The following is a 22,377-nucleotide window of genomic DNA, read 5'->3' as shown; positions in this document are numbered from 1 at the left end:
TATCAAATGATTGAGTCGGAACTAGACCTGAAATTTCGTTTTGGAGTCAGTACACCAGTAACTCGAGCAATATTGAGTGAAAAGCACTATTTTCTAGCCGACACTGTCAGTCGTATTAATTTCTAGCTCTGAACCAGTAACATACTTCCCGCTTCCTGCTCTGTTCCATGGATCACAGAAAAATACCTTTCAAACACAACTGTTTTATCATATGATGTAACCTTCGGGCATAAGAATTAAGATACATGTCCTCTTGGTACAGAGCTGCACCACTGTAAATACCACGATATGAATATTCACTGTTTGCAAAGGCATGCTCATTTATTTTACTGTTTCTTAGAATTGATCCCTTCTTTCACTACTTTGGCATCTAAATTCTACATACTGTTCCCCATTGTGAACCTCTTATAGCACCAAGCAATTTCATGCCTAAGAAACTTCAATCTTCCAAACATTATCTGGATCTGCATAGATGAACTCCATCATACAGTAAGTCAGTAATTTAGTACCACAACATAGCAGAAATAACTTTCCGTTTGAATACATGACAGTGATGCCTCTATTACCAAGAAAACTCAGATGCATGATAAGGTTCATTACTACTACAGGAACTTAATCATCTTTCACAACATAAATGAAGCTATAACTACATCTACAAGAGTAAAATACTTGTCTTATTACATGCACTAGTGAATGACGCGTGCGGTATGCCATGCAAAAGTGTTTCAGGTTGTGACCATTTTAATTTGAATCAAGCGAACTGAACTGTGGATGTTATGCGGGAATAAACAAGAGAGAGTTTGTTATGGAACTCGACCAATACGAACTTGTACGACGCAGGTAAATACTTATAATTCGTAGATATTATTATACAGCACACAACTGAACATAACATAGTTCAAGTGGGATACAAAGATAACAAAATAAGAGTACTAAGCAGCTAGTTCATTGGCTTGGCATGGTAGTTAATACAGCATGCAGCTTTTAGTATAGTAGAAAAATAGGAGTGGTAGTGTTATGGTGGGGCGCGTCTACCAGCGAAGGAACCGCGCCGGTGGCTAAGAGTCAACTCGTGTGCGCGCCCACAAGCCGCGACGCGACACAACACGGCGCGACGTGGCCGCAGCGCCACCGGCCGCCTGGATTTCAGGATCTCGTAAGTACTCGATTGGGTTGTTAGATTTGAATTGAAGTTTGTTAGGATTCTTGTATAAAACCGCAACTATTGTGATTGAAAAGGATCAGCCAGAGATAGAGTTATCTCTCTCGCTCTTTGGCCTCTCGCCCTAGCCTCTGTTACAACGCCGGACGCCAGGACGGCGTCGAGAGCTCGCCCACGGCGAGAACCATGCCGTCGTCCTCCCACCAGCCATAGCTACAACCTACGCAACTCGGGCTCCCACAACAATCTGGTATCAGATATGTCGGGTCCGGTCTTCGGCGCTTCCGCCGCCGCCTCTGCTTCAGTCACGGCCACCGCTTCCGTCGCTGCGCCTGCCGGTAGCTCTGCTCCGGTTGTCACCATCGCTGCTTCGATCGCCGCTCCAACTACGACGATCAGAGTGGGATCCATCGACAGCCTGACGACTGCCATCTATGGTCTCCAGCGCCAGATGGGGACTTTCGCCACGCGCCTTTCCGCCATGGAAGGCCGTGGAACCCCGTCCGCCGCTGGGTCCTCCTTTGCGCCGCAGTCTTTGCCGTTCGGCATGCCTGGCTATGGAGCGCCGTCGCTATCCTCCACCATTGTCCATACTGCTCCCACCTCCCATCCCCTACCCATCCACCAGATCCCTTTTCCCCACTCGCCGTCACCCATTCCAAACTTGGATGGCGTGCAGCCACCACCACCTCCCCCGCACAGCGGCGCTCCGCATCTGCCTCTTGGGGATGATGCCCATGATGATCTGGAGGTCCCTCGCTTCCACAAGCTCACGTTCCCGACGTTCGATGGCAGATCGGACCCTCTCGGCTGGCTGAACAAATGCGAGCACTTCTTTCGGGGTCAGCAAACCCGAGAGAACATGAAGGTCTGGCTCGCTTCCTTCCACTTCACGGACGTCGCTCAACAATGGTACGACATGTTGGAGAGGGATGCCGGCGGCGTTCACAACATTTCGTGGCCGTCCTTCAAAGCCCTGTGCCAACAACGGTTTGGTCCAGCTCTGGGTGCCAACCATCTTTCCGATCTGGAATGACTTCCCTTCCACGGCTCCGTCGACTCCTACATTGAGGCGTTCCAGCAGCGCCCGGCTCACGCGGGTCTTCTCGCACCGAGCCAACAAGTCCAGCTGTTCACGGGTGGTCTGCCAGATCATATTCGGGTCGACGTTGAGCTTCAGATGCCACAAGATCTGCAGCGTGCCATGTGCTTGGCACGGGCATATGAACGCCGGGCGACATCAACGGCGTTAGCACCGCCAGCGCGCCAGACACGCGCTCCGACGCGTTCCCAGCAGCAGCCAGTGGCCGCGGCCACCTCAGCGCCGCCTGCACTGCCCGCGGCGTCACCTGCTCCGACGACACCGCCAACTCGATCTTTTCGTCGCCTGTCGCCCACGGAGATGGCAGAGCGTAGGCGCTAGGGGCTGTGCTATAATTGTGATGAGCAATATGCGCGTGGCCACAAATGCCAACGCCTGTTCTATCTGGAGGTGGACGACTTCGACGATGAGATACCGCCCAGGGAATCAACAGAAACTGCAGTCGAGGAGGAGCCCTTGATTTCCCTGCACGCGATCACTGGGATTCGCACCGTGGACACAATGCAAGTACGAGTCTCAGTGGGCAACTACGAGTTCACAGCTTTCCTTGACTCCGGTTCTACATGCAACTTCGTCAGTCGCGCAGCGGCTGCAAGAGCGCGCCTGTTTTCATGACAGCAATGGAGCTCAGGTAGTGGTGGCAAACGGAGATCGTGTGGCGTGCACCGGCCTTGCCGGCGATGTGGAGATTCAAATCGTTGGTGAGCTCTTCACTATCGATTGCTACTCAATCCCGCTGGACTGCTACGACATGGTTCTTGGCATTCGCTGGCTCCGTACTTTGGGGCCAATTCTCTGGGACTTTGATGATCTTGTTATGTCATTCCGTCACCATGGTCGCCGCATCCTCTGGAAGGGACTGGGTTCAACGCGCACGGATATTCCTCCCACCGGGCGCCTCCATGCCATCCGTGCGGCCGAACCAGAGCTCCTTGATCGCCTGTTGGACCTCCACAGCAACTTGTTTGATGAACCAAGTGCTCTTCCGCCTCCTCGCAGATGTGATCACCGTATCCACTTGATTCCCGGTACTGCACCGGTGGCAGTGCGCCCCTATCGTTACCCTCAGTTACAGAAGGATGAACTGGAAAGGCAGTGTGAAGCTATGCTCCAGCAAGGGATAATCCGGCCAAGCAGCTCCCCATTTTCAGCGCCCGTGCTGCTCGTCAAGAAGTAGGACGCCTCCTGGCGCTTTTGTGTGGACTACCGTGCTCTCAACGATCGCACGGTGAAGGACAAGTTCCCTATTCCAGTTGTGGAGGAGTTGATTGATGAGCTCCAGGGCGCCCAGTTCTTTTCCAAGCTAGACCTCCGCGCTGGGTATCACCAAGTTCGAGTCCACCCAGCCGACATAGAGAAAACGGCATTCCGAACCCACTAAGGCCACTTCGAATTTTTGGTGATGCCGTTCGGTCTCTCGAATGCTCCTGCAATGTTCCAACAGCTAATGAATGAAGTGCTGCAGCCATTCCTCCGCAAGTTCGTGTTGGTGTTCTTCGACAACATACTTATCTACAGCCGGTCATGGAGCGAGCACCTGCAGCACCTTCGAGCGGTGTTCGATACCCTGCAACATCAGCTTAAGGTGAAACACTCCAAATGCGCCTTCGCCACAACATCAGTGGCCTATCTTGGCCACGTTATTTCGGCAGCAGGTGTTGCCATGGATGGTGACAAGGTGGAAGCAGTGGCGACATGGCCACGGCCGCGTTCCGTGCGCAGCCTACGGGGGTTCCTCGGTTTGACCGGCTATTACCGGCGCTTCATCAAATATTTCAGCAACCTTGCAGCCCCTCTTACACAACTTCTCAAGAAAGAGTCCTTCCTCTAGACAGAGACTGCAACAGCCGCCTTTCAGGCACTCAAGGAGGCCCTGTCCACAGCTCCGGTCCTCCATCTGCCTGATTTTTCCAAGTCGTTTGTTGTCGACTGCGATGCATCAGGGACAGGATTCGGCGCGGTGCTACATCAAGGCGCAGGTTCTTTAACCCTCTACAGCAAGCCGTTCGCACCACGACACCTTAAGATCGCAGCCTATGAGCGCGAACTGATCGGGCTGGTTCAAGCAGTCCGCCATTGGCGCCCTTACTTGTGGGGCAGAGTCTTCATCTGAAAGCGATCGGGTGCTCTAGCCTAAGAGGGGGAGGGGGTGAATTAGGCACTCTAAAAACCTTAACCTATGGCTCCAACTAGTTTGCACAAAACTGAAACTAATTATAAGCTATCTAGATGTGCAACTACGGTTCACCTTAGTGTAAAACCCTCATTCCAAAAGAGTTTTGCAACCTATAGCCAATCCTAGCAAGATACTACACTAAGAAAGTAAAGGCACACAAATTGCAATATAAAATACGGAAGTTTAAAGGGAGGGATGAGAGGAAGCGAACTCTCGACACGAGGATATATCCCGTGGTTCGGATTGCCACAAAGGCGCCCCTACGTCCACGTTGTTGAAGCACTCACGAAGAGTATCGCTTCCCGGCAATCAAGTCTCTTTCGTGAACACAATCACGGTCACCTTGATCCCGATCTTCACTATAAGAGATTACTCACGAAGGAGGGGTCTCCATCCCCCGCACAATGTCATCGACGCCGCTCCACACCAAGCCGGAGGGTCGTTGACTTGCCGGCGAGCCACCAAAGCTCCAAGGATGGCCGGCACACCAAGATATAAGGATGGTTCACTCTAGAACCACAGCACAAGGATCTAAACCTTGCTTGATCACTCACTCAAGAGCTAACCTTGCACTAACACTCACAAAGCTTGTGCTAAGGACTAAGGATTTGATCTTTATGCTCTTGGATGGCTTGGAGATGTTCTTGGGTGTGTGGGATGTTCAGCAACTCTAACAAACTTCAAATGGCCGGGGTGAGGCGTATATATAGGCCACCAAGTCTTGTAGCAGTTGCTCCAACGGTCAACAGAAAACAGCATACCATCGGATGAACCGATGCCTCTGCCTGGGGTGGCGTCGGTTCATCCGGTCACTCTCAGACCCGAAATAGCCGTTGAGCTTCTGACGCACTGTCTGCGACACCATCGATTTAACCGATGACTGTGTGCCGGTTAAACCGGTCACTCACAGCACTCAACTAGATGTTTGCCTCTTTCTCTCCTGCTGACGTCATTACACCGGTGCTATGCTCCGATGCATCACCGGTTCAACCGGTGCTGAAGACTTGGCTCCTGCGTGCTTGACATCGTCTCTGTAACATAGTACATCCAATGCACCGATGCCTAGCATGACGCCGTCGGTTCAACCGGTGACATGGCTATCTTGACTTGGTCTTCGCTTGATCTCCATTTGGTGCTCAGATTTGCACCGATGCCAGAGCATCGGAACTTCCTACAACCATCTGATGCACCGATGCTACATGCATCGGTTCTTCCGGTGCTCCTGTTTTCTGCAGAACTCATCCAATTCAGCGTTTCTTTGAGTTCTTTCTTCGTGTATTGCTTTGTATGGCATTTTTACTTCATCCCTGGGATCTAGAAATATTCACTTAACAAAATCATTAGTCCCATTGATTGCGTTATCATACGATCACCAAAATCACTCGAAATGACATAAATGGTGCCATGTTCGTTACATCATCATCCGCACAGATCATTATGCCTTGAAGTTTATGTTGGATCAACGCCTGTCCACCGTTCCCCAACACCAGTGGATCAGCAAGCTTATTGGATTCGATTTCTCAGTGGAGTTTCGACCAGGGCGTCTCAACATTGTGGCCGACGCCCTATCCCGCCGTGAGTCTGAGGCATCGCTGCTCACAGCTATTTCTGGACCGTCATTCATGTTCTTCGCCGACCTCCGCGCTGAGCTCCAGGAGCAAGATGATCTGCGCAAGCTGCGCGACACCATCGTCGCGGCGCGCAGCGCCCTGTGGCGTGTCGAGGATGGACTCATTCTCCGCGGAGCGCGCATCTTCATCCCAACGACTTCCAAGGTGCTGCCGACAGTGTTGCAACTCGCACACACCGGCGCCCATGAAGGGATTCAGAAGACCCTGCACAGACTGCGCGCGGACTTCATCGTGGATGGCGACCGTGCTCTAGTCCATGACTACATTCGTTCTTGTGCCACATGTCAGCGCAACAAGACCGAATCTCTGCATCTAGTCGGCCTACTTCAACCCCTGGAGATTCCGCAGCACATCTGGACAGATGTCTCCATGGATTTCGTGGAGGGCCTTCCCAAGGTGCATGGCAAGAGCGTCATCCTCACGGTCGTGGATCGTCTGTCAAAGTACACCCACTTCATACCCTTGGGTCACCCTTACACAGCGGCTTCGGTGGCCCGAGCTTTCTTCTCCGAGGTGGTGCGCCTCCATGGATTTCCAGCTTCGATAGTCAGTGATCGTGACCCAGTGTTCACGGGCCATGTGTGGCGCGATTTGTTCAAGTGCGCGGGCGTACAACTCAAGATGAGCACGGCTTTCCATCCGCAAACTGACGGCCAATCCGAAGCTGTAAACAAGACAATCGCCATGTACCTGCGCTGCATCACCGGCGATCGTCCCCGCGCTTGGCTTGACTGGTTACCATGGGCAGAATACTGTTATAACACCGCCTTCCATTCGTCGCTGCACACAACTCCGTTTCAGGTCGTCTACGGGAGGCCTCTACCGGCGCTACTCCAGTACACGGCAAACTCCGCGCAGACATCGACGGTGGACAGCCTGCTGCAGGACCGCGATGCCTTCATCGCCGATGTCCAGGAGCGGCTCTTGCAGGCGCAGTCCTACGCCAAGCGCCACTACGATGCCCAGCACCTGGAGCTGACCTTCGACGTTAACGATTGGGTCTGGCTCCGGCTACTCCATCGACCGGCGCAGTCGCTTGTTCCGGGCCGCCACGGGAAGCTGAGCCCGCGTTACACCGGGCCGTACCAGGTGGCGGAGCGCATGGGCGACGTCGCGTACCGCCTACGCCTACCGGAGGGCGCCCGCATCCACGACGTCTTCCACGTGGGCATCCTCAAGCCGTTCCATGGCACACCGCCGACGACTATGGTGCCTCTTCCTCCGCTTCATCACGGTCGGCCACTACAATCACTAGAGAAGGTGCTCCATTCGCAGCTCCAACGCGTCGTCTGGTACATTTTGGTGCAGTGGTCAGGATTTCCAGCGACAGCAGCGACTTGGGAGCCAGTGGAGGAGTTTCGTGCGGCCCACCCCTCATTCCAGCTCGAGGACGAGCTGTTTGTGAAGGAGAGATGTTATTGTGGGACGCGTCTACCAGCGAAGAACCGCGCCAGTGGCTAAGAGTCAACTCGTGTGCGCGCCCACAAGCCGCGACGTGACACAACACGGCGCGACACAGTGCGACGCGGCCGCGGCGCCACCGGCCGCCTGGATTTCAGGATCTCGCTAGTACTCGATTGGGTTGTTAGATTTGAATTGAAGTTTGTTAGGATTCTTGTATAAAACCGCAACTATTGTGATTGAAAAGGATCAGCCAGAGATAGAGTTATCTCTCTCGTTCTTTTGCCTCTCGCCCTAGCCTCTGTTCCGACGCCGGACACCAGGACAGCGTCGAGAGCTCGCTCATGGCGAGAACCACGCCCTCGTCCTCCCACCAGCCATAGCTACAACCTACGCAACTCGGGCTCCCACAACAAGTAGGGTTTGACCGGCTTGTTTCCACCCTCTCTTTTATGGTGGGCTTCGATATCCTTGGAAGTTGGAGGAGGAAAAGAATAAGAAGTCTCAGCAGTAATTTCCTCATGCTGAGTAGAGGAAACATCATATCAGCATAAATATTCACAGGGGTAGTAGCGGGAATATGTAGATCTTCTGCAAAAAAAAAGAACATTTGCATTTTGCGATGATAGTCAATGTTTTTATCCTCTAAGAGGCAAAGATCAGAAGAGCTATTTCATACCTTCGGAGTTGCACCTGCTGCCTGAATTCTCTACTACAATTGAAGCAGGCATATCAAGAGAGCATAATACTTCCTTAGCTTCTCCTTACCTTGCAAATAAAAGCAACATATTAAATCAGTGTAGTTCGCTTGACACATAGTAGCTAAACTAATGTTGATGGTTCCATGGTGGGCTGAGTTGCAAGCTAGGAGGGATAAAAAAGAAAGGAGTCCTGGTTAGAATGGCAAAGCTTTCAATGCAACATGAAGATGCCTAGAACATTATAGATAGAGGGAAAAGGAGTAGAGCATGTATGAACCTGCTGCAATGTGTACCTCTATTGATGTGGCTTCACAGCTGTGCTTGTTTATTTTCCTGGCGTTCACACAAAGCCTGATCAGGTAAAGGTTTATAAGTCAGAACGTGCAGGAGAGGGTGGCAGAGTGGAGTTGCAAGAAAGTCAAAAAAGAAGCTGATAGTAAGGTGGAGATGTTCTGTCGATTGAAATGAACTGGTCGACCAGTGTGTTGTCTTGATAGCTATAGCAGCCTGGCACTATATAGTACTATATGCTTGTGTTCAGAATGTATTGGATGGAAAAATGGTCTTAATTAACAACATGAAGTAGGAACCTGGTTTTATGAAAGATGGCGCGTTGTAATGTATATGCAAGATCAACCTATGAATGCATTGAATTATAGGGAAGAAATACACTTTGGCTGGCTTAGGGGAAGGGGGGGTGCTGGTGATACGTCAGAATTACATGTATCTGGTATTAAATTGTTTTTCCAGTTAATAAATTTTGTCAGTTAACCGACAGCATCCTTAGCAATCAGAACTATAAAAATACTTTCCGCAAGCTGTATTATTCAAAGGACAATAAATACGACATCTTAGATATGGGAGAAAGAAGACAAGACACATTCTTTTCTGCCTTAACAAACAGACACGGTGGGATCAACCTCATCACACAAATCAAACAGCTGATAGAATGGTCATTATCCAGTAAAAGAGAAGAACACAGCCAGGTGTCCCTGCTGTAAGCACAATAAACTGAGCCAGTGGTCCAGCTTAACTACCAAGACATACAAACAGACGGTCCCCTTTCGACGAACAGTTTGATGAGTAAAACAACGTCAACAAGAATAAGCATGCATATTAACAGGAGGGGAAAAAAATAATCGAAGCAGCGCATGAAGAGGAGGAATGGGAAACATTCGTTCAAGTAGGTCCGGACAGTACCATGCTTTGGCCGTGCTTCTTAGAGCCGAATTCAGAGAAGGAAAGTGGGATATACCAAAATCGGAGCTGCAGAGAATCCAACCAGCAGCATGCTTGATGCCGCAGATTCCAACAAAACTGAACAGTTAGGGAATCAGATCTGCATTAACCAAGAACGAGGAAATGAAAACATTGGAAAGGGAAGAAAATGCTTGCAGGAAAATACCTGGCCACATAGAACAAAGCAGGTGTAGTCTAGCTGAAGAGGTATCCAGATCATCGAAACTAGATCAAACAGTGGGCAAAAATTGGACCGACGTGTACAGCCTCCCAGGCCGCGTAACCCAGGGGCTTTCACAAATAGAAATAGTCTTGCACTTTACTTTCATCAAAGGTTATTTCCCATAAAACAAAAAAATGTAACATGAACTGCTGCCCTAGCAGAACTTCCTAATTGTATAAGTCATCCATGAGAGCAATATGGCTAGGGATAATTGATTGATTAGAGTGCAAGACACGGGTATGAGTACATATAGGCAAGGGTGCTACGGTATATGGAAGTAACCGATCAGGGGATCCTTGCCTATCCTAATCAACACTAGGGGGGCGCACCTGGACAGTGCGGCGCCCCAACCCTAAAGGCCACAAGGGCCGGCTAACCAAAGGCCCATGGGCCTAGCTATACATGTCTCGCTAACACGGCCCCGCAGTCTGATCATCGGCAGCACGAACGTTCAGACTGGACCTGAACTCCGTGAACACGGAAGACGGAAGCCCCTTGGTAAAGATGTCGGCGTACTGTGATGAAGTAGGAACATGCATGACGCGGACATCACCAATAGCAACACGCTCCCGCACGAAGTGAAGATCGATCTCAATGTGCTTGGTGCGTTGATGCTGGACAGAGTTGGAGGACATGTAGACAGCGCTGATGTTGTCACAATAGACCAACAAGGCGCGCTGAGGAGCAGCATGGAGCTCCAGGAGAAGCTGGCGCAACCAAGTTGATGAGAACTAGGCCCGATCTTTCGAGAGGTAGGGGTAAATTCGATTGGTGGAGTATGTGACATTGGCGATCCGGTTTCTAATCAGACACGATTCGAAGTCCCGCAACCGTTACACCGCTGCTCCGTTGGTTATCAACCAAGCATAACTTGATTGACCTCGTCGAGAAGGCTTTTCCTGCAAGTAAATCTAAGAACACAAGCAAGAAAGTAGAAACACACAATCTGAAATTGCAAATATAAATGAAGCAAGGATAAATATGGGGTTCAAGAACTCAATTCCAAAGGACTAATCGACACAATGGAGGAGATCAATAACAGGGGCTTTGGATCACAGTAAAAGGACTTGTCGCCACAGTTACAATGAATCTATCTCAGTTCCTCAATGGAAAACTAGATCTACACAAAACCCTAGTCTAAAAGACGGCGGCTACTGAGTTTATATCCTAAGGGACGTCCTAGGGTTGCTGGTGGAGGCCAAGGGGGCGTCCACCACTTGGACCAACACGGTACATGGGCCAACAGCCCAAAAGATGGTGTTGCAACAACTTGACAGATTCTGTACGTTCACTTGTTTCGACGATTCCCGTCGACTCCGAATGAATTTGGGCCTCAAACCAGTGCCATTGGAAGCTCCTTGAAATTATCTTTCCATCCATATAAAAAGCATCCCAAACGAAATCCGTATGCGGCCTGGGCGTTGATTTTGGTGCGGGCTGCTCCTGGACTCCGAAGCAGACTTGAACTCGACTTGGATTGGGCCTCCAACTCGGCTTGGCTGCCTTGCTGGTCCACCACGCCTCCAAACTCCTCCCCAATATCCTCTTCATCATCTCCATGGTTTCTAACAATAATTAAATCATTAGATAGTAATTTATTCTCAAATCCAGATGACAAATTTATTTGGAACGAGCTCACCTTATAATCAATGGTCGTATCCGAAGGTGTCGTGCTCTCATCATCCTCCCCTTCTTGAAAGAAAAGCCGTCCTCAGCACCGATTGTACTCGAAACTGATCCTGTAGGCTCCTTGATCCAAATCCACATGAGCTTTGTCGATACTATCCTGCAAAAGATTAGTACTAACAAAAGACAGCATAGGAATAGATGGCGTATGAATATCAATAGTGTCGGATCCACTTAGTTGATTACAATCTTGAACAATAAAAGAATAATTCAGATTTGCACAAATGTAAACCCGACGTATCAAATATTGTCCTTTATTGTTATATTTGCCAATAACATGATATGTATGTCTATACAACCATGGCCAATCAGCACACATAAAAAGTTTCTCCTTTAAATTACTTAGATTACACAAAACATCAAAATCAATATAGCCCAAGGTATGTAAAGAAGACAACAATTTCATCTCATCTGTATCACTAGCAACATGAATCACATTTGTAAATTCAGCAAAAACGTGTGGTTCAGTGCTCTCATGTTCATGACCAGGTAAGTCATCTTTATCACAGGGAATATGAATCAGATCATATTGTGACAAAGGTAAATCAAGAGTTGGTCCCACTCATAGTTTCTCTGTCATAGCATGATTGGTGGAAGAATTTAGCACATCAAAAGAAGCCTCACCATCCATGAGTGCTGCACCATGAGCATTACCTTTGCTCTCAATTTCAGCGGGAGTAATAGGTGCATTGTGAAATGATGGCTCTGAATTTTCACATGAGGATGTGAGCTCCTCATTTTTGTCCATGTCAACCTTTTCCTCTTGTTTTTGTTCAGAATCCTGCAAAAGTATAGGCGTAGCAAGAGAAACAACAATGGATTGAACCTCTATGTTTTGCACCTCATCATATGAATTCAAAGCAGGAGGTGGATTAACAAAAGTTTCACGCATAAGAAGTTTCATATCTATCCAAGTTTGGGGTTTATCTGAAGAACTTAACGAATCCCACCAAACTAAAGCTGAGTGTCGCAAAACACTAGCTGCATTTTTTACCATCCTCCTTGGACACATGCAACGAGTTGCAAATATGTTATCTATAGCAATTTCCCACTCCAAGTACGCATCAGCACCCACACCATCATATGTTGGTGAATATGAAGAACCTGTCATTGTTAGAAGACAGCGAAAGACAACACAAAAGTGGTGAAAGTGGAATGCAATATCTCAAGCGGCTTATCACCGTCTTGCAAATGTTCTTACCAAAGCCAACAGGCGGCACAATCAGTTGTCAAGTTTGGGTGTAACAGTTGCAAGATAAACCTGTACTGATAGAAGTATATGTGTAGCTTTGGGTAGGCACAATATAGTAGCAAGGAATAGCAATTATTCAATTCAGAATTACAAGACTGAAAAGTAGTCCCAAGATTGTCTATGTCGCCGGCCTAAACCCGTCCTGGACCTAGTTCAAGCAAACAACAAAACAACTCACCACGAGACCACAAAAGGATGCAAGCACTTCTGAATTTTTTTATTTGCTGCCTTTTCTTTCTTTGTTTTTTTTTCTTGTTGTGCGGCTTTTTCTTTTCCTTTTTATTAGCACCTCTTTGACTTTTTCTTTTTTTTTCAGAACTGAAGCAATCAAATATGATGTGCAACAATCACATGCACCAGTGAACTAAAAACCAGAGTTGACACTAAAGACCACGAACAAGATCCAGACACGACAAACACAACGACACAACAAGGGACTAAAATTCAGCAAAGCAAACTGAACTAAAAAATTGTGGGGGCACAAAAGGGTTATAGGACAGCGGAAACAAAATTTTTTAGGGCTTTTTGTGGACTATGGGTGATGAACAAAAACGAATCTAAAGGAGGAAAAACACGATAATACCTCACGGACAACCTGGAATCCTAATACCACTTGATGAAGACGCGGCCCGATCTTCCGAGAGGTAGGGGTAAATTCGATTGGTGGAGTATGTGACGTTGGCAATCCGGCTTCTAATCAGATACGATTTGAAGTCCCGCAACCGTTACACCGCTGCTCCGTTGGTTATCAACCAAGCACAACTTGATTGACCTCGCCGAGTAGGCTTTTCCTGCAAGCGAATCGAAGAACACAAGTAAAAAAGTAGAAACACGCAATCTGAAATTGCAAATATAAATGAAGCAAGGATAAATATGGGGTTTAAGAACTCAATTCCAAAGGACTAATCGACACAGTGGAGGAGATCAAGAACGGGAGCCTTGGATCACAGTAAAAGGACTTGTCGCCACAGTTACAATGAATCTATCTCAGTTCCTCAATGGAAAACTAGATTTAAACAAAACCCTAGTCTAAAAGACGGCGGCTACTGAGTTTATATCCTAAGGGACGTCCTAGGGTTGCTGGTGGAGGCCAAGGGGGCGTCCACCACTTGGGCCAACACGGTACACGGGCCAACAGCCCAAAAAACGGTGTTGCAACTTGACAGATTTTGGACGTTCACTTGTTTCGACGATTCCCGTCGACTCCAAATGAATTTGGGCCTCAAACTAGTGCCATTGGAAGCTCCTTGAAATTATCTTTCCATCCATATAAAGAGCATCCCAAACCGACTCCGTATGCGGCCTGAGCGTTGATTTTGGTGCGGGCTGCTCCTGGACTCCGAAGCAGACTCGAACTCGACTTGGATTGGACCTCCAACTCGGCTTGGCTGCCCTTGCAGGTCCACCACGCCTCCAAACTCCTCCCCAATGTCCTCTTCATCATCTCCATGGTTTCTAACAATAATTAAATCATTAGGTAGTAATTTATTCTCAAATCTAGATGACAAATTTATTTGGAACGAGCTCACCTTATAATCAATGGTAGTATCCGAAGGTGTCGTGCTCTCATCACAAGTGGCTTCGACGACACCATTGGCCACTGCACGGTACTCAGCTTCAGCACTGGATCTGGAGACTTTATTCTGACGCTTCGACGACTAGGAAACCAGATTGTCCCCCAGAAAAACAGCATAACCCGATGTGGATTTGTGTGTATCCGGACAGCCTGCCCAGTCAGCATCAGAGTATACTGTCAGCTCACTCTGCGAAGACGGACGAAGAAGAAGCCCCAGGTGTAGAGTCCCCTTGACATAGCGAAGGATACGCTTCAGGGCAGCAAGTTGTGGCTCGTGAGGATCATGCATGTGCAAGCAAACCTGCTGAACTGCATAGGCGATATCCGGCCTGGTGAAGGTAAGGTACTGGAGAGCACCGGTGAGACTCCGAAAATCTGAGGCATCCTGAACAGGTGGACCATCAGCTGCCAGCTTGGGGTTGGTGTCCACTGGGGTAGAGTACGACTTGCAGTCAGCCATACCAGCACGATCCAGAATATCCAACATGTACTGCCGCTGGGAGAGGAGAAGGCCTGAGCCAGAACGCTGAACATGCATTCCCAGAAAATGATGAAGCTTACCGAGGTCCTTCATGCTGAACTCCTGCTGCAGGGCCTGAATAGTCCGCTGAAGGAGAGCTGGTGAAGAGGCAGTGAGGACGATGTCATCAACATAGAGAAGCAAGTATATGGTGTCAGGACCACGGTGGTAGACAAACAGCGAGGTATCTGACTTGGCTTCAATGAATCCCAGACTGAGCAGGTACGTGGCGAAGCGACTATACCACGTGCGAGGAGCCTGCTTCAACCCATATAGTGATCTGTTGAGCCGACAGACGAAGTCAGGGTGAGCAGAGTCCTCAAACCCAGCTGGCTGCGCACAATATACTGTCTCGGACAGGGTGCCATGGAGGAATGCATTCTTGACGTCGAGCTGATGAATGGGCCAACGTCGAGAGAGCGCCAGAGATAGCACAGTGCGGACAGTAGCAGGCTTGACCACAGGACTGAAAGTCTCATCAAAATCCACGCCTGGATGCTGAGTGAACCCGCAAAGAACCCAGCGGACCTTGTACCTCTCCAAAGAACCATCAGCCTGGAGTTTATGCTTGAAGATCCACTTGCCGGTGACCACATTGGCCCGCGGCGGCTGGGGAACCAAATCCCACGTGTGGTTCCTCAGAAGTGCAGCATGTTCCTCCTCCATTGCAGCCCGCCAATTAGGATCGGCGAGGGCGCTACGGAAGGTCTTCGGGATCGGTGACAGGGGGGCTGCAGCAAATAGTGCAGGCTGTCAGAAGCCGAGCTTCGCACGAGTGATCATGCGATGCTCGTTGATGACGGGGGCCACCGGCACAGCTCCCTTAGGCAGGGGAGGTGCGCCGGCGGCAGGCGGCGGTGGTGGCGCAGCCCTACCACGGCGTGTGTAAACACGGGCATAGGGCTGCACGGGCGCCAGGGGACGAGTGCCCTGGGCACGCCCGCAGGCGTGGTGGAGCTGGGCGCTGGAGGGACAGCAGCTGGAGCTGGGCTTCGGGGAGTGAAGCCGGGCGGGACCGTCGGGGCCGCACGTGGCAGTGCGGGAGAGGGAGCTCCAGGGGCCGCACGTGGCAGTGCGGGAGAGGAAGCTCCAGGGGCCGCACGTGGCAGTGCAGGAGAGGGAGCTCCAGGGGCCGCACATGGCAGTGCGGGAGAGGGCGCCTGGAAGTCGTCCGCACATGGATGTGCGGGAGGGGGGCCGCTGGTACCTGCAGGCAGAAGACGCTGAGACGGTCCAATGGGAACCGGCGCAGCATTAGTGAACTCATCCAAAAACTCAAAGTCTGCCGCGGTAGGAGAAGGGGTCTCCCGAGAGAAAGGAAACATGGCCTCGTCGAATGTGACGTGACGGGAGATGATGACCCGATTGGAAACAGTGTCAAGGTAGCGGTATCCTTTATGGTGGGGAGAGTAGCCAAGGAAGACGCACAAGGTGGAGCGGGGTGCGAGCTTATGGCTAGCGGTGGCGGACAGGTTCGGATAGCAAGTGCACCCAAAGACACGGAGGTGCTCGTAGGACGGCAGTTTGCCATGGAGAGCAAAGTGCGGTGTAACGAACTGGAGCGTCTTGGTGGGTAGGATGTTGAGAAGGTATGTAGCAGTGGTGAGAGCTTCGACCCAGTAGGAAGGAGGCATGCTGGCCTGGAACAAAAGAGAGCGGATAATGTTGTTGGTAGAACGAATTATGCGCTCAGCTTTACCGTTTTGGGCCGAAGTGTATGGGCATGACATGCGAAGGTGAATGTCGTGGGTGAGGAAGAAAGTTCGGGCACTGGAGTTGTCAAACTCTCGGCCGTTGTCGCACTGGACGGCCTTGATGTGTGCGCCGAACTGCGTTGCTACATAGGCAAAGAAGTTAGCAAGTGTCGAGAATGTGTCAGATTTCATACGTAGGGGAAACGTCCACAAATGATGCGAACAATCATCCAAAATGACCAAGTAATACTTGTAACCAGAGACACTAATGACAGGTGATGTCCAAAGATCACAATGTATAAGGTCAAAATTGCTAGATGCACGAGAGGATGACGCATGAAAAGGAAGACGAACATGTCGTCCTAGCTGACAGGCATGACACAATGAATTGCTACTGTCTTTATTACAAAAAGGTAGGATAGAAGTAAGCTTGGACAAAGCTTCATGACCAGGATGCCCGAGACGTCGATGCCAAAGCGAGGAGGTGGGGCCGCCGAGAAGAGCTGCGGCTGCAGGACGACACAACAGATAGAGGGGCCCCGAGCTATTACACCTGGCGAGAATTCTCCGGATTTGAAGGTCCTTCACAGAGCAACCAGTGGGATCAGACTCAATAGAACAATTATTGTCAGAGGTAAACTGGCGCACAGATATAAGGTTCTTAATAAGGTTCGGAGAAACAAGAACATTATGAAGGGAAAACGAACCAAGAAGCTGTGTTGAGCCAGTGGCAGTGACGGGTAAAAGGGAACCGTTACCGACAATAATGGACGAAGGAGAAGGACACCGCGAGAAGGAAGTATGTGAAAGAGCGCTAGGTCAAAAGTCATGTGAGATGTGGCACCTGAGTCGAAGTACCAGTCGGTGGCAGGAGGCTGCTGAAGGCTCACGGTGCTGAAGGAGGAAGCCAAGGACTGCTGATCCTAGGAGGAGGGGGCGCCAGAGGGGTACTGAAACCCTGGAGGCGCCCAGGTTTGCTGCACCTAGAGCTGCTGGGCCTGCGCTTGCTGCTGCATGGCGTATGCCTGTGCCTGGGCATACGCCTGAGCCAGCAGCTCCTGCTGCTGGGGAGCACCGGCGGGGAGAGGCAGGGGGCCAGCGGGGGGCGCGGGCCGGGCCACATCTGAATGGACCTGGCCCACGGGTTGTGCAGCGAAGGCCAGGGTGCGGTGGCAGCACCCGAGCTGGCCCCCTTTGCCGTCCCAGAAGGAGTGGTCGTGCCGCCCGTGGTAGGCGGGTTGCTGGAGGACTTGCCGCCGCGTTGCTTGCCGCGCCGCTGCTTCGACTTGGAGGAGGCGCCCCCAGAGCTAGACCCGCCCCCCCGAGGAAGGGCGCTGGTCAGATGACTGGCCGCCGCCCAGGGTGGCGCTGGGGGGCTTTGCCGAGGACGCGAGAAGGGCGGTGGGAGGCGCAGCTGCCTTGTGCGCCATGGTCATCTCCTCGAGGGTCAGCTCAGAGATGACGTCCTTGAACACCGGGAACGGCCGGCCGCAGCGAAGATGACGACCGATGTCGCTGAACCGGTCGTTGAGGCCGCGGATGACGTTCAAGACCAGCGTGCGGTCAGTGACAGGCTCGCCAAGGGCGGCGAGGCCGTCCGCCATGGTCTTGAAGCGACGGCAGTAGTCGGTGATGGAGAGCTCGCCCTGGACGAAGTTCCTGAACTGGTAGTCGAGGTGGAGGGCGCGCGTCTCCCGGTTCCCCGGGAATTGGGTTTCCAGGGCGAGCCAGACGTCGCGCGCCGTGGCGCCACGCTCCATCGCGGTCTCGGCGAGATCGGTGGAGATGGTGCCCGCGATCCACGACTTGACGACGCAATCCATGCGTACCCAGTCGGGGAAGTTTGGCGCCGGCGTGTCGAGGTGCACGTGATCCTCGAGGGAGTACTTCCCGATGGCGAGGAGGAACTGATCCCGCCAGCAGTTGTAGTTGCCGGTGGCGAGGTCGAGGACGGAGTGGACGAGGCTGCGGATGGTTTGGACGCCCACAGCCGGGGCGTGCAGGTTGATCACGGCGGCGGCTTCGTGTTGAAGCATGGCGGCGTGGAGGTCATTGCCGCCACCGCTGGAGGCGGTGGACTGGCCGTCCGGCTCCTGGGCGTCGGCGGCGGCGGCGGCAGCCTTGCGGGCTGCGGCGGCACGCTGACGCGCGGCGAGGGCGTCGATTTCCTTGGCGGCGTCGGCCGCCTCCTTCTCGGCCTCGGCGGCCTGGGCGAGGGCCTCCTCGCGCGCGGCCTGGCGCTTCGTGCGCTCGGCCTCTGCGGCCGCAGCGGCGGCGGCGGCGGCCTTGGGGATGGGGGGGTCCCGGCCATGGGGCTTCGCGCGTTCGGATTGGTGGCGCAGGCGAAGCAGAGGAGGCGACGGGGCTTCGTGCGCCCAGATTGGCGGCACAGGCGAAGTAGGGGAGTCGGCGTGGGCTCCGCGCGCCTGGTGTGGCGGTGCGACGAAGGGACCTGTGCGTCGGGGAGGGACGGGGCAGCAGAGGAAGTCGCGCGCGCCGGGGAGGGGCGGCGCAGCAGAGGAAGCTGCGCGCGCCGGGTAGGGGCGTTGCCGGGGGGTGGCGACGCTAGGGTGCGGAAGCGAATTCAGGTGCAACCTGAACTCTTGATACCATGAGAGCAATATGGCTAGGGATAATTGATTGATTAGGGTGCAAGGCACAGGTATGAGTACATATAGGCAAGGGTGCCACGGTATATGGAAGTAACCGATCAGGGGGATCCTTGCCTATCCTAATCAACACTAGGGGGGCGCACCTAGATAGTGCGGCGCCCCAACCCTAAAGGCCACAAGGGCTGGCTAACCAAAGGCCCATGGGCCTAGCTATACATGTCTCGCTAACAATCCAGTTAATGTTGCATATTGTTTCTTTATATGATTGTCACATAAGGAACAAGTTCTGCGAAAAAATATTTGAATTCCAAGTAGAATGAAAAATAGAAGTAGATAATATGTAGATGAAAGCATCAAACTATAATGATAATTCCATTTTGCACAGTGAAATTCCATACCTACTGCCAATACGTTTGGTAAGAAAATTTGTCAGGCTGGGGGTGTTGTCCCCACCCTTCCCCTCCTCCGCTAATTTAAGTAAACAAGAATGAAGCTTATGAAGAATTTTGTGACAGATGCATTACCTAGCAGTATCAAGTGGATTCGATTCCAGTTAGTACCATAGGCTTAAAAGACTAGGTCTTCCTTGAAGACTACCAACTATCAAAGATGCATATTTTTTTCAGCCCCAAATTTCAGACAGTTGAAGCTGAAATGATGTAAATGGATACAAATAAAAATCATTTCATGAGTAAAATTCTCATGATAAGTTGGTAAATGGCAACCCAGGATATGGTTGGGAATCAACAATGTAAAGAATCTACAAATGTGGAAAATTTAGCTTAATTCCTTTGATGAAAAAAATCAGTAAAAGCACTGTCAGCATACACCTCAACATTCTTCAAGTTCCATACTTGAGTAATGCTAGTAACAAGCTATAGTCCACTTCGCCTCTTAGACATAGGTGCAAATGAAAAATACTAAAAGTGTTGGTTGTCACAAACCTTGTAGGGTAGTGAATAACTGAATATTGGTAGGTAGCAGTCGTTGAACAACTTAAATTCCAAGCTTGCACAATGCACAAAGTTTCCTTCTGCTTCCAAGATAGCTCCTCAAATAGGCATACTCAAGAGCTCGTCATGCAAATGTAAGTAAGATAGCTTGCATCTTCTGAGAACCTGTTGATGTGGTGAACCTGAGCTGACAAATGGTAGTTAAGTTCCCACATTATCCAATTTTATCCACATTTCGCACTAGAAAAGGAGTCATCTCACATGATCCTGTATCCAGGAGCTCATGCCATGTGTAGTAGTCCTTCTCATGACCAGTGTACCAGCATTTTACCAGTAATCTCTACAGGAACACTGTCCATCTTCAAACTGGTGGAATCTGGCCCTGTCCCGGATGATTATCGCCCGGCCATAGGCTTTAGAGATAAGTTTTGCCACCACATGACAGTCTCCACATATTCGGAGATTTTTTATCACTCGAATAGTCTCCCCAGGTGGTGTAGAAATTAATCCGAATGCAATAGCCAGCTTTTCACTGTGATAGCACAAAGCATGCTGCTTCTCCTCCTCCCCAATGTCATGTAGCACATTGCTTGTTTCTGGCTCATATCCCAGTTCACTAATTCTTGACACAATGTCATCTAGAGCTCTGTATATCTCCCTCCACCTATGGTGCTCTTTGTCACCATTAATAAATTTATGCATTACACCATCTATTTCTGTGTAGCTGAAGCCAGGGACTTTCCTCACATCATTGCTTCTCATGGCGTCACGAACTCGACCAACATCCGCCCACCAAGCCTTGGATGCGTACACATTGGAGAGGAGCACGTAGTCACCATCAACGTTAGAACCAAGCTCAGCAAGCTTTGTGGCAGCCAATTCCGCTAGCTCCACATTTCCATGCATCTTGGCCGCACCGAGCATTGTTTGCCAGAGGACAATATCTGCTGGAAATGGCATACGCATAATCATGTCATGTGCCTCATCAAGGTGGCCTGCACGGCCAAGAAGGTCCACAACAGTGCCATAGTGTTTCATATTGGGAGGAACACGCATGGAATCGAAAACCCTACGCCCATCATTGACAAGCCCAGCATGGTTGCACCCACCCAAAACAGCAAGGTAAGTTACTTCGTCTGGCTCAATCCACGATGGCATTTCATCAAACAACTTCAATGCATCTGCTCCGTGCCCATGGGTGGAAAGCGCCTGAATTGTAGCATTGTAGGACACAAGTGTTCGGTCTTCTAGCTTCATGGAATGGAACACTTCGAGAGCCCGGCTCAATGAGCCACACTTGGAGTACATGTCAATAAGCGAGTTGCAGACACGAACGTTGTTTGCAGTGCCTATTTTACGAGCAAAATCGTGCACACCCAATCCATCCTGTAATGCTCCAAGCTGTGCACATGCAGAAAGCGCGGCGACAACGGTCACCTCATTGGGCTCCTCCCTTGGCAGCAATTCCCGGTAGCTCCCTGCCAGCCTGTGGAACAGCGCCAGCGCGAGGTCTGGCTCCGTCCCCTGCGCCAACCCCGCAAGCAGCGCGTTCCATGTGGCCACGTCCCGGACGGGCATCTCATCGAACACCTTACGCGCGGACGGGAGGTCGCCGCACTTGGCGTACGAGTCGAGCAGCGTGGTCATCAGGCGGACGTCGGCGGCCACGCCGAGGCGGACGAGGATCGCGTGGAGCTGGAGCGTGGCGAACGCGTCGGAGCACCGGGCGGTGGCCTTGAGCGCAAAGGAGAGGGAGAGCGCGTCGAGGCGGGGTCGCGGCGGCGCGCCCGCGGGCGCGGGCGCGGTCGCGGGGTGGAGGCGGCCGGCGAGGAGGAGGAGGCAGCGCGCGGGCTGCGGGGAGGCCGCGAGGCCCCGGAGCGCGGCGTTGAGGTCGTTGGTGGCGGGGCTGGGCAGCGAGCGTAGGAGGCAGAGCGCGTGGGGCAGCGCGGCGGCGTGCGGCGAGAGCGCGAGGCGGTCGAGGAAGCGCGCGCGGAGGGGCGGGTGGGAGCCGAGGAGGCCCGAGGTGAGGAGGCGCGCGTGGAACTGCTCGTGGTGGGAGAGCGTGGCCAGGCGCGGGAGGAGGGACTCCAGCTGCTGCGCCGCCGCCGCCGCGGCCGTGGACGGCGGCGGTGGTGGCATGAGGCGGGCCTGGACGGGGTGGTGCGCTAGTCCATTGAGTCACCTTGGTAATTGCGGTGATTTTGTGATGGACTGGGTGGCCGGCGTGGGCAGTTGGGCTGCCTTTCAAAGTACACGGCCGTAAGCCCACTTAGCAGAAGCACGGTGCCGTTACCCGTTTTCGGCTATAACAAAGACGGACGAAAGAAATTTTATTGCCGCACCACCCAACATGGGAACGTATCAGCTGTAAACTAATCTCTTCGTACAAATTATAAAAATTTCAATCTGAGTCATTGGATCAACATCCAAAAGATACAGAAAATTAGAT

General features: G+C 51.5%; 2 protein-coding genes across 7 annotated transcripts; both read right to left on the bottom strand.

The window, feature by feature from the left end:
* Positions 1-183: 183 nt before the first annotated feature.
* On the bottom strand, positions 184-22,128 carry LOC120703098 (pentatricopeptide repeat-containing protein OGR1, mitochondrial-like). Of its 6 annotated transcripts, none has more exons than XM_039987111.1 (3): positions 19,920-22,128; positions 19,378-19,624; positions 184-464 (listed from the first exon to the last, which is right to left on the bottom strand). In XM_039987111.1, the coding sequence occupies exon 1, from the start codon at positions 22,065-22,067 to the stop codon at positions 20,256-20,258; it is 1,812 nt and encodes a 603-aa protein (XP_039843045.1). In that variant the 5' UTR covers positions 22,068-22,128; the 3' UTR covers positions 184-464; positions 19,378-19,624; positions 19,920-20,255. The 6 variants fall into 6 exon arrangements, with proteins under 6 accessions (XP_039843045.1, XP_039843046.1, XP_039843041.1 ...); XM_039987112.1 differs by having other exon boundaries at positions 19,500-19,624; XM_039987107.1 differs by having other exon boundaries at positions 19,378-19,499.
* Positions 17,671-19,177, bottom strand: LOC120701878. Its single transcript, XM_039985685.1, has 2 exons — positions 19,167-19,177; positions 17,671-18,928 (listed from the first exon to the last, which is right to left on the bottom strand). The coding sequence occupies exons 1-2, from the start codon at positions 19,175-19,177 to the stop codon at positions 17,671-17,673; spliced, it is 1,269 nt and encodes a 422-aa protein (XP_039841619.1).
* Positions 22,129-22,377: the final 249 nt, after the last annotated feature.

Source organism: Panicum virgatum, chromosome 4K (genome assembly GCF_016808335.1).
Source record: "Panicum virgatum strain AP13 chromosome 4K, P.virgatum_v5, whole genome shotgun sequence".
In the NCBI taxonomy this organism is placed as follows: Eukaryota; Viridiplantae; Streptophyta; class Magnoliopsida; order Poales; family Poaceae; genus Panicum; species Panicum virgatum.
The sequence above is the reverse complement of the archived record's forward strand: the minus strand, read 5'-3'. Positions and strand labels throughout refer to the sequence as shown.